A 12898-nucleotide genomic window follows, 5' to 3' on the forward strand; every position below is an offset into this window, starting at 1 on the left:
ACGGTAGGAATTAGTGTTCCTCTTGTTTGGAAAACCCTTCACGAGGAGCTGCTTTATCCATATCATGTACAACGAGTGCAGGCCTTAAATCCACTTGGTCATCAAGTGCGTTTGGTTTTTTGCCGCTGGTTTCTACGCAGTGATGCTGAAGACCCCCGTTTTCTTGCCAACATTCTTTTTATTGATGAGGCCGGATTCACATGAAATGGAGTTGTTTATTTTCACAATACACATGTTTGGGCCGACAAAAATCCCCATGCCCTAATGGAATCTGGACATCAGACACAATTTTCATTAAACATTTGGATGAGTATTGTAGGCGACAGGTTTCTAGGTACTGTTGTTCTACCAAACCAATTAACAGACGCTGCTTACTTAAATTTTCTGCAAAACACAATGGGTGATCTTTTTGACGACACTCCTTTAGACCAAAGGCAACAAATGTAGTTCCAGCATGATGGTGCTCCAACTCATTTTTCGATTGCCGTTAGAGAGCATTTAGACCAAACTTTTCGACGTAGATGGGTAGGACGAAGACCTGTATTATGGCCTGCAAGATTGCCTGATTTAAACCCTCTAGATTTCTTTTTTTGGGGATATTTGAAAACATTGGTCTATGGTACTCCTATAAATAGCCTCGAGGAGCTACAGCTACGGATTAATAAAAAATACCAACAAATCCGAGCCAATGAGGGGATTTTAGAAAAGGTTCGAATATCCTTCAGACAAAGATGTCGGGCCTGCTTGGAAATGGAAGGAGGGCACTTTGAACACCTTATGTAATTGTATTTTTTGTTTTTGTAAGAGACTTTTTTTGTTATTTGTAGATAATAAATAAGTAATAAGTAATTAGAAATAAGTGTTTCAAAAAAGAATAACCTTCCATATCTCCGAAACCGTTACTTTGTGGACCCATGTTCACTAAGAGCTTTTTGCTTATTTTGGTTCATACTATTACCTCTTTAAATATTTTATAATCTTTTTTTAACACCCTGTATATCCAGTTTCATCGTCAGATCCCAGAATAGTCTCTAAATCATATAATTCATCAGTGACCACCCATTGAAAATCCTTTTGAGGTAATTTCTGATATAGTCAATGGCCATAAAGGTTATTACAATCAATACAATGAATTTGAGTAAAGTCAGAAATTTTTTCACCTTTAATTTGTATTTCTGGCTTCACTAGCGCATATCTATTACTGCATTGAGATATTCCACCACGAATTCCTTTTTTGAAAAACAAATACATCTCATAATCTGTTAATAACTCAAGACTAACGTCACTATACTTTAACCCACAATCCCAAGTTAATGCTAGTGTAGTATAATACCAAATAATATCTAATCCATAAGATTTTTCTAGGCACAAGTCTCTAAAATTCTCAAATATATCTGCTAGAAGTAAAACATCTAATTTTAGATATAAATCATGCCATTCACCTAGATTCTTGATTTCAAAATATTTCCAGACTGTTTGAGCATGATCATACTCTGACCAACTTATATTTTCTTTTGTTAGTGAGGAGTAAAATTTATCTATTGAAGGAAAAGAAGTTTTTTCAAATCTTTCCAATGAGTCCATATATCCATAAAAATATATACCTTTTCTAATTATCTTTGATCCTTGTTTTCTGAATAATGCTTGTAGCTGTGTATTGCTATAGTATTTTTTCGTTTCTCTCAACTGTTCATGTTCTAAGTTAGATGACAGAGTGTCTAAACTACTTGCTAGGAATCTGAATTAAGCTATAAATCTTAATTCACTATAGCTACAGTCATTCATTGTTAAAACTTTACTGAATAAAATGTATTAATTTTCATTATCTGGGATTAGTTTTAGATTACTTTTATTCTCACCCAAATTTTTAATAAACAAATGACAATCATATGAACTCAAATTATGAAATAGAATTGGAATGAATAGTGGTTGATTGTATTTCAAGTTGCAGTTTCTACATGCTGCAAAATATTTGCCTGTATAGTGAACATGCTGCCTGACCTTTGGATTTTTTTCAGTAAAATCTTTTTTGCATAGATAGCATTCCTTTGCTTTTTTATACCCTTTTAGAGCTACATCTGTCATAGTTTAATTTTACGTTAATAATTTATATATTGTTTTTGCATGTTTCGTGTTTCGTTCTATAAATTTTTCATCAACATTTTCTCCTCTATTTCTAAAAGATTTGGGATATTTCCTTAAACACTCTTTATACAAAGTCCATAACTGCAAGGAATATGTACTTGAGTCTTCTGAGTATATGATTTTTCTGGATTTGGTTCACATGTCTGAATTGGCTTTAAGATTGATTTAAATTCACAATAAATCACATACAGCTTGGCAAGAATAGCTTGATATATGAGAATTTTAAGAGGTGCGTAAAGGCTAGACAGAGAAGGTATTCGGAATAAAGAGATAGCTGCGGATTCGTGGCGGTAATAAAATTAATGTACAGCACTACCAAAAGTATTGAACATTTAACATTAATTGTAATTTTTGAAATAGATTCGATTTTAAAAAATCTAATAAAGCTTAGCTTTGACGTTAATAATTATTCCTGTATATCTTTTCGATGAATCAATAGTGTAGACAAAATCATAATATTTTTAGAAATACAAAAGCAAACATATTTTTCAAGAATTTGTTCTGACAAAAAGTATTACTTATTTGAACAGTTAACAACTTAATAGGTTCGAATAACAAACTCAAAATTTTCGGTAATCTATCACTATCAACTTCTAAATTTATAATTAATTGATCTAACATTAAATCTAAATAATTTTGGTTCTTTTTCCATGTAAAACTGTTCAAATTCTTCGGAATGTTAGTATCGTTTGATTCAACCTTTTTTAGAAAATGTCGAAAAAGTGCTTCAGATTTTTGAATATTTTTAAAATTGATACTTACATTTTTTGCAGCTATGTATTATAATTGGAAATTCAATTCCATTAAAATTTAACAAATCTTTGTATTCTGGATTGAGATATTGTGCCCATCTTTGTGAATCTTGTTTTAGGTATTTTTAACGCACATAAAACTTAATATCGGAAACACTCATTATCTTTATTTTATATATTGATCCATGCTTTCTTATCCCCTATCCATTTTGGTAGTGAGATAAATGAACTTCCACTTAACAGTTTATATTTGGTAATATTAATTCTTAAATTATCCATTCTACTTAGAGTCCAGCCTGATCCATTGGCTTCTAATTCATCACATATGTATATAAATAAATCTCTTTGAGTATCCCTGTAATTAATTAAATAATTTTCTCTCTTTATTATTACATTAGCTAGTTGAAACTTATGCGTCATTTCTTGTTCTAAATTTTTAAAATTAGATTCCAACTCTAAATTAATTTTAATATCATTATTCATATCCAAAGCGTTTTTAATGATTGCTTAGAATCATTACAAATAAGCAGAATTTAGCAAACTGGTTCATTTCTGTCCAGTTGGAATTTCTATAACTTCAATATCGGCACAAAGTGACAAAATGATTGAAAACGGCAGAAAAGTGTTTTTAAGAAACCAAATAATGACGATTCACCTAGAATCACTACAAATGAGTGGAAATTAGCAAACTGGCTCCTTTCTGTCCATTTGGGATTCCTACAACATCAATATCGGCACAAAGTGACAAAACGATTCAAAACGGCAGAAAAGTGTTTTTTAGAAACCAAATAATTACAATTGGGGTAGAATCATTACAAATGAGCGGTATTTAGCAAAGTGGTTCATTTCTATTCAGTTGGAATTTCTATAACTTTAATTTCGGCACAAAGTGACAAAATGATTCAAAACGGCAGAAAAGTGTTTTTAAAAAACCAAATACAGTAAACACTCGATACTGTGAACATCGGATAACGTAAACCTCCGGATAACGTGAATCATCTTTCTATCACATTAACCGCCGTATAACGTGAACAAATCATTTCCGTTACCGGGGGAACTACTTCTGGGGATTCCCTGGCAGTCGTGCTCAATACGGGGTTGCCCGACCCCGGGTCGTGCCCGGTATTTCCCCAGTTTTACTTTGTAGTTTCATTTTTTGTATTGCAACATTTGCCTGTTGCTTTTGAACGGTTGTCGAAAGGTTTAGTGAATACGTATTGTTATATGTAATGTCGCTGAAAAAACCAAAGTGTTTAACTCTCCATGAAAAATCTCTTGTAATTCAGGAGCTAAGTAAAGGTGCAAGTGTTTCAAACTTATCCAGAAAATACAATATAGCTAAATCTACGATTTGCAAAATAAAGCAAAGAAAAGAAACCATTTTAAGAGTAATAACAGATACATATGTTGGATCAAGTAAAAGAAAAACACTTAAAGGGTCTGGATTACCACAAATGGAAAAACAGCTATACAAATGGTTTCTAAATCAACGAAATCAAAATTTTCTTGTAAGCGGAGAAATGATAAAGCAAAAAGCCAAATCCATACATTCTGAAATAAAGGAAACTGATAAGGAATTTACGGCTAGTGAGGGATGGCTACAGAGGTTTAAAAAAAGATTTGGAATTCGGTTTTTACAAATTTCCGGGGAAAAACTTTCATCCCAACCGGAACTTATTGACCCTTTCAAAAAGCAGTTAAAAAATTAAATGCAGAAACTTGGAATTACATTAGATCAACTTTATAATGCTGACGAAACGGGCTTATACTGGAAACTTCTACCGGACAAAACATTGAAAGACTGAAAAACAACGAATAACATTACTAGTTTGCACAAATACTACTGGAAGACATAAAGTAAAACCATTAGTTATCGGTAAGACTGCCAATCTAAGGTAATTTAAAAACTTTACTTGCCCTCTTGATTATGAACACTCCAAGACAGCGTGGATGACTGCTATGTGTGGATTTTTAAAAAATGGTTCCATCATTCCTTTGTACGTCAGGTAAATTTTGTTGTGTATTTTTCTTGAAATCGTAGTATAAATTTACGTATTCCTTTACAGGTTACACGTTTTTTGTCAAATAAAGGGCTCCCGATAAAAGCATTACTTCTGCTAGATAACGTGCCATCTCATTCAAACGAAGAAGAATTAAAGAGCAAAGATGGACAGATAGTAACAATGTTTCTTCCATCTAACGTTACGCCACTTATCCAACCTATGGATCAAAATGTTATTAGGTTTACAAAATTATATTACAGGAATAGCCTTCTTGCCGATGTTATAGCGAGTAATTCAAACATAACTGATACATTGAAAAACTTGACTATTAAGGAAGCTGTTGTTAACTTAACGGTTGCATGGAATCGATTCGATTCACAAATTATTGCAAAATGTTGAAGAAATATTTTAGAGAACACTGAAATGTCCGAGGATGACGATGATGAATTACCTCTTTCTGTTTTAAAACGTCGATGGGACGATGATAAGGCAGGCTTAATCTCCAAATCTTGTGATCTTCTAAATACACTAGCACCACAAGTAAGGGATTTATCTTTACAATTTCAATCTGTTATTACATATGTAATTTATGTATATTTGTACGCCACATTCAAGGAAACTGATATATTGGAATGGAACGATGCTGACAAAGAATGTGAAAACAACCAAGAAGAATGTAAAGTTCATGTAGTCGAGACTTTTTCAAGAAATGTCAAGTAAACTGTCACTGGACAGCGCTATAACTGCATTAAATACTGCAATCCAGTGGGCAGAATATAGTGGTGTGGACTTCACAGACCTCATAGTTTTAAAAAGACGAACAGAAACAGCCCTTGTGCAAAAAATTACAAATCCAAAGAAGCAAATTAAAATTTCAGCTTTTATGTCACCCAATAATCTGTTTTCCACTCTATTTAGATTAACCCCCGATTAAATCAATAAATCGCTAACGTGAACGTGCGTTGTTTTATTTTGTTCACGGTATCGAGTGTCAATTGTAATGACGATTCGCCGTTTTGAATCATTGTGTCACTTTGTGCCGAAATTGGAATTATAAGAATTCCAACTTGACAGAAATGAACAAGTCTGCTAAATTCCTCTCATTTGTAATGATTCTAGGCGAATCGTAACTATTTGGTTTCTTAAAAACACTTTTCTACCGCTTTCAATCAGTTTGTTACTATGTGCCGAAATTGGAATTATAGAAACTCCGACTGAACAGAAATGAACTAGTTTGCTAAACTCCGCTTATTTGTAATGATTCTAGGTGAATCGTCATTATTTGGTTTCTTTATAACACTTTTCTGCTGTTTTGAATCATTTTGACACTTTGTGCCGAAATTGGATGTGTAGGAATACCATCTTTACCGAACTAAACAATTTGCTAAATTCCGCTCATTTGCAATGAATATAGACGAATTGTCATTATCTGGTTTCTTAGAAACACTTTCTTGCCGTTTTTAATCATATTGTCACTTTGTGCCTAAATTAGACCTTTAGGAATACCAACTGGTAAAACTTGGATATCACGGAAACCACTTAGAGCGTTACTTCTTTTTTCCGTAATCTACTCGCTGAGTAGTTCACCAATATGTTTTTTTTTTGGTGCGGAAATGCTTTGTTCAAAAGTTTGCTTTTCCAAATTTATTTCAATACTTGACTCTCTTACGTGACCGTGGAGCGAACAGGGGTCCTGGGTGGGGTAAATAAAAATAAATTGAGGTAAGTTGAGGTAAGTTGTAGTATTGTTGGTGCCTTGAGTTAGGTAATTATATATAGTTAATTTTAATCGTAAACTAGCCGTAGTTAGTCCCTTAAGCTACGCCAATATATGTCAGTATTTGTTGGGGAGATTTTATGTGGAGGGAGTGACGACGACACCCAAAAAGCCATACCGAAGGTTGTTTTATGTTTGGAAAATACGCTACTTGTGAATAGACGCAGTCTAAATTAAACTAATGCTAAGATCCGCAATTTAGCGTATCTCCAATGCCCCAATAAAAATAAAAATAAAAGGGACCGATATAGGTATGCGCCCGACGGTTGGGTTTATGATGGTAGGCGCCCTTATGGCGTAGAAAGTCCGACCTATATAGGACCGATATAGGTAAACGATTTTATTTGGAAATTTAAAGTTGGAATCATGGAATATAAATGGTTTGATAATATGTTGCCTAAAACCCGTGAAGAAGGCTATCAACTAGCTTTACGAGAAGGACTTCTTCCGAAGCCGCCATTTTGTAGAAGCAAAACAAAAGGTCATTCCAAACCAGTTACGCGTTTTTCGCATTATTTTGACTCTGACACTAATTTGGGTCGATATCGATGTCCAAAACGGAATAAATGTCCACCTGACATATTCGTCTCCAGTGGCACATGGTTTGAAAATTCTCAGCTTTCAATTCAAAGTGAATTCATGTGAGTATTAATTAATAAATATATATATATATATTTTAATTTAATCTTTTTATACTAGTATACTTTACCATTACGTTCACGGTTCAAGTTATGAACAAATCCAGCGAGCTTGTACGCAAGATGGGGAAAAGCTGCTTGCTACAGACACAATTTCCAATCGTGTAAGATATTGTAAGGAAATTGTAACAGAAGCTTTCTCCAAAATGCAGGAACAAATGCCTAAAACTGGAGGTCAAGGTGTTGTAGTTCAGGTTAGTTCGGGTTAGTTCCAGAATCTCTTTATGATTCAATTTTACATAAATACATTGGTAAATAAATAGTATTACATTTTAGATTGACGAGTCTATGTTTGGTCATAGAAAATATAACAGGGGAAGGATTCTTAATGGGCATTGGGTTCTAGGCATAATAACGGAAGGATCAGAAGATTTGCGTTGTGTACTATGTCCTGATAACAAGCGTAGTGCGGAAGTTCTGCTGCCCATCATTCAGAAACATGTAGTTGAAGGATCCCATGGGTGGACTGATTGTTGGAAGGCGTATGATGGCCTTAAGAATTTGGGCTAAAGTCATCATACGGTAAATCACAGCAAAGAGTTTGTTGCTGAGGATGGGACACATACACAAAGGATAGAATCTCAGTGGAACGTATTGAAGCGAAAATTGAAAGGACGATCTATATCGGAAAGTAAATTCGCTGATGTTCTGTGTAAAGAACTCTGGCGTCGCTATTGGAAGCTTTATTAAATATAATTCGTTTGGAATATGGTTATTTCCGTTAATAAATAGATTAATCCAAAAAACCTAAGTTTATTTTGCTATATACTTACCTTTTTTTTTTTTTGTTTTGCGAGGAGGAGGGAATCTTCTTAAGACACCCGACTTGGTCCACAGCCGGGTAGTGTGGGATTCGACCGACCATTACGTCGCCCGCCTACCCACTAAACCCACCTCCCCTCTTCTGCCCCGGGACCACCGCTTGGCATTACATCGGGGCTTCCTTGATCTTCCGACTAGGTGCGGACACGGCCACGCACCTCACTTTTCTTCCTCTCGTTCTCCCTTGCAGTCTTGTCCTTCAGGATTTTCTCCGTCAGGCCCTCAAACGCTTCCCATGTTTTCGCACTTTCCACCAATTCATTTCCTATCTTGTTTCGGTCCAGGTCGAGTCCACTCTCCCTGGCCTCCACTCGATAGCCCTCCCATTCTGGACATTCCCAGAGCGTATGCTCCGGTGTGTCCTCATTCGCATCGCAGAACCAGCAACGCGCACTCCTCTCCACCCCGATGCGCTTCAGATACCTACCGAACACACCGTGCCCGGTAAATACCTGCGACAGCGCATACCCACTCTTACTCCACTCGCACTCGCACCATATCCGGATCCGAGGTATGAAGGTTTTGATCCAGCCCTCATACTTCTCCCAGTCCTTCTCCCATTCTCTCATCGCCCATTCTTTCGCCTCACTCCTACCTTCGCTCAGCATACTACGCTCTAGCACTCTAATCCGTACAGGAGGTATCTTGGCCAAAACCAGCACCGCCTCTGTGGGTGCTGTTCTATAGGCACTAGCCATCCGGAGCGCGAGTAACCGATTTGCCCTCTCCATGATGGCCACGTACTTGCCGCACGTCATCTCCGTCCGCCAGACGGGAGCAGCGTACAGCAGAACCGACGATGCCGCCATCACCATCAACCTCCGTCTCTCATACCCCAAACCACCAACTCTGGGCAATATGCCTTCGAGCTTCTCAATCACTCTCGATACCTTTTCGGCAGTCCGGCGCGCGTGCTCACCAAAGCGAGCATTTCTGCTGAACCACACTCCCAGGTACTTCACGCATTCTTTCGTCTCGTACAAGACGTCGTCCACTCTCAGACTCATACTCCTTATTTTCCTTCGCCCGGCCAGGAGAACCATCTCGGTTTTTTCCGTGGTCATGCTAAGTCCCATACTTTCGAACGTATCGGCGACCAGTTCCATGGCCTGCCTCGTCCTCGCCTTTAGGGTTTCCCCGTCCCCCGCCGTGACCATCAACGCCAAGTCGTCCGCGTAAGTCACCGGAGTGACTCCACGCGGGTACCCGGCCGTCAGTATCCCGTCGTAGTAGAGGTTCCACAAGACGGGGCCCAGCACAGACCCCTGAGGCACCCCACACGACAACTCTCGGTCCCCCCCGTCTGGCAATACCAAAACCCGAGCATGCAAGTACGACTGAACTACGTTCAAGAGGTACCCGCTCACTGGGGACCTCCTCAACACAATCATGATGAGGTCCCACGGTGCACTATTGAATGCGTTCTTCACATCTATCGTTATCATGACGCAGAAGCCCGCATGCGTGTAACTTTTCCTCCTGATCCCCTCCACGACCCGCATGACAGACCACATGGCGTCCAGGGTGCTCCTGTCCTTAACGAACCCATACTGTCTCTCATCAATCATCCCATACTGTCTCTCATCAATCATCCCATACCTCGTCGCTTCTTCCAGCAGTCTGGTCTTGACCACCTTTTCCGCCACGTTCCCGAGTCCGTCCACTAGGCATATGGGCCGGTACGTGGCCTCCGCACCCGGATCACGCTTCGGTTTCTCCACTAGCACGGGTCGAGTCCTCTTCCAAACCTTAAGGTACTTGCCCGAGGTCAAGATGCGATTCACGCAACCCACCATACCCTGGGGTACTTCCCCAAGATACAGCTTCAAGACCTCGTTCGGTATCCCGTCCAGTCCCGGAGCCTTGCGGCTCTAGAGTTCCCCGACCGCCCGACGGATCTCCTCCGCCGTAACCCGAGGCACGTCATCCGGCACCACCCGCACCTTTTCCCACACTATCCGCGGCTTCACCGGGAACAGCGTGTGCATCTGCCGGTGCATTTCTGCCGTGGGCAGGGTACCACTTCTCAGTCGGCCAAGTTTCCCGGCCACAATCTTGTAGCCGAGTCCCCAGACGTCCGTTTCCAGCTCCGCACACACACGATTCCACTCATCTCTCTTGGCCTTCCTTACGGATGCCTTGAGAGCCTTCTTTTCCCTTTTATACCTGTCAGCTGCCTCGGCCTCACCCGTTTCGGATCTAGACCGTAGCCGCCCCCTTCCTCTCTCTCTCGTCCACGTCCTTCTTCCTCTCACACATGCTTTCCGCCTTTCGGCGACCTCTTCATTCCACCAGTACACCGCCCGTTTCGAATTCCCACTTTCACGCTTTCTTAGACACTGGTCACAAGCTTCGCTTATCTCCCGAACTATTCCTTCGGGAGTTTCCACTTCGCCCAGACCGTCATGCATCACCACGTACTGGTTCAATCGCCCTAACCCCTTCTCATTCACTTTCCATCCTTCCTTCTTCTCGTTTCTGTCCACGCCAACAGATACAGTTCTCCTTCGCGCCAAGCGATAGGAGATGTACCTGTGGCCACTCCCACTCTCTATTCCCACCTCCACATTCCAATCACGCACGCAACCATGCACAGTCGTACCTGCCATGGTCACGTCAATCAGCGACCTGCCCTTTCGGTTCCCGAACGTCCACTCGCCCCCGGTGTTGATGGGGACAAGTTCCACGGCATCCAAGAACTCCTCCAGGACCCGCCCGTAGGCATTCGTCACCCAGGAGCCGAACCGCCCACTCTTGGCGTTCAAGTCCCCAGCGATGAGAATCCTCCTGCCGTCACGCCCCCTGACATACCCCTCCAGCCGCCGAAGCCACGCCTCAAAAGCGGCAGTGGTCCGGTTTGGGGAGAAATACGCGGAGACGAGAGTGACGCCGTCCAGCTCCGCAGCAACGAACCCCCGGTCTCGGTGGATTGACTGCACGCTCACACCCGGCGCAAGCCAGATGAAAGCGTCGTCGCACCTGTCCCGTACTAAGCTCCCTTCAGCCACGCACGGCTCCTGACCAAGCACCACATGGATGCCCTGCTCTCTGATCACCTAGTACATGAGGTCCATCGCGAGACGGCCCCTGTCCAGGTTGATCTGCAGGCACCGCAGTTCCCTGTCCGATGCCATGACCCCAGACAAACCCACACTAGCATTCACACTCACGCACACTCACCCTTATCCACTCCTAGTCCTTCTCCATCCTTTCCTCGGCTTCTCCCTCTCCATCTCCCACCAGCGATCTCAGGAAGCTGGTTTATGGGGAGTCGCCCCCCTCCTGCTCCGTTCTGGGGGTGGAGGCCGCCACCGGTCTCTGCCCCGTCTTCGGGGTGTCTCTCGACACCTCGCCCTTGGTTTCCCCCTTGGCCTTGGGTTCTCCCTTGACTTTGGGCTCGCCCTTGGCTTTAGGTTCCCCCTTGGCCTTGGGTTCTCCCTTGGGTTTGGGCTCGCACCCAGGTCCCCCGGCACTATGCCCGCCCTTTTTGCATAGGGGGCAGTACCGCTCCGCTCTACAGGTGGCGGCCTTGTGGCTCCCCTGCGCGCACCTTGCGCAGAGCTGCGAGCGGTCCTCCCCCTTGCACTCCCCCGCCCTGTGGCCTCCCTCCCAGCATCGGAAGCAGCGGCCTGTCTCGCGTCGCTCCCTCAGCCGGCATCGCGAGATACCGACCTGGAGGTCTGCGATCCGCCGCACGCTTGCCGCTGCCCCAGCCTCCACCAGGAAGGTGACGGTTTGGCAGCTCCCGAAGCTGGGCCGTTGGCTCAGCAGCCGTAGCTGCGCCCGCCCCACGCCCACCGCGGTCGCCACCGCCCCTACCACTTCCTCCCCTGTGGTCACCCCGTCTAGGCCGTAGGCAAGGAAGGCCACCGGGGCTTTCACCCGGTCGGAACCAGCGGCTGGATTAGCACCCGCCTGAGGTACACGTTTCTTAAAGTCACTCATCATATTTTAATTTAATTTTTTTTTCCTTTTCAGGTTTCAACACACACGGACATCACTTCGTCCAGGTAAGTATTAGGTAAGTATGGGTTATTTAGGATAGGAAAGACTAGTAATTTGGATCATTTTTAGGATACTCCGAAGAGGCGGTTCATCACAAGGATAAGGTAGGTGGACAAATCGCACTTTGGGATTGAAGTACAATTTTAGCTCGAGTACCGCAGGTTCGACACGTCTGTGTTCACTGGATGAGGTGAACTCCAACGGAGCCGCTCGGAACTGGTCTTCCATCTAGCCACGCATCTCTTCGACGCGCACCCCACCTTAGGATTTGGGAGGTATTTATAGTGGCCTCACCACGCGACCCCAGAGGATCCCCGCGCACCCAATCATCCCGGATGTTGACCACATCGTTGCAGCCCCCACCAAGACCCATCGCCTGTTTGCGGTTTGCTCCTTGGATGGTGTTGGAAGAAGAGGATACTCCGAAGAGATGGAATTTCAAAGGACGACAGGTAAGTTAGGAGAAGTTTCACTCTGTGAGGTAAGTACAACTTCAGCTAAGGTACCGCGCGCTCGCCAAGCCCGTGTCCACAGTGTGGACCCCTTCGAGGCCGCTGAGGATTGGGCTTCCCCCCATTCTTGCATCCCTTGGGCGCGCGCCATGCCACGAGAATTTTTTTTTTATATTTTTTTTATAGAGGGTAAAAAATGCATTTACGCACTAACCCCCGAGCCCTTGTTGTTCACCTCGACTCG

General features: G+C 42.3%; 2 protein-coding genes across 2 annotated transcripts; both read right to left on the bottom strand.

The window, feature by feature from the left end:
- Window positions 1-10068: 10068 nt before the first annotated feature.
- Window positions 10069-11357, bottom strand: LOC136409659 (uncharacterized). The gene is made up of 2 exons (XM_066391360.1): window positions 11346-11357; window positions 10069-11253 (listed from the first exon to the last, which is right to left on the bottom strand). Exons 1-2 carry the CDS (start codon window positions 11355-11357, stop codon window positions 10069-10071), a joined length of 1197 nt encoding a protein of 398 aa, XP_066247457.1.
- Window positions 11358-11458: 101 nt separating this feature from the next.
- Window positions 11459-12145, bottom strand: LOC136409732 (uncharacterized). Its single transcript, XM_066391482.1, has one exon. The coding sequence runs from the start codon at window positions 12143-12145 to the stop codon at window positions 11459-11461; it is 687 nt and encodes a 228-aa protein (XP_066247579.1).
- Window positions 12146-12898: the final 753 nt, after the last annotated feature.

This window comes from Euwallacea similis, chromosome 1 (genome assembly GCF_039881205.1).
Source record: "Euwallacea similis isolate ESF13 chromosome 1, ESF131.1, whole genome shotgun sequence".
Lineage (NCBI taxonomy): Eukaryota > Metazoa > Arthropoda > Insecta > Coleoptera > Curculionidae > Euwallacea > Euwallacea similis.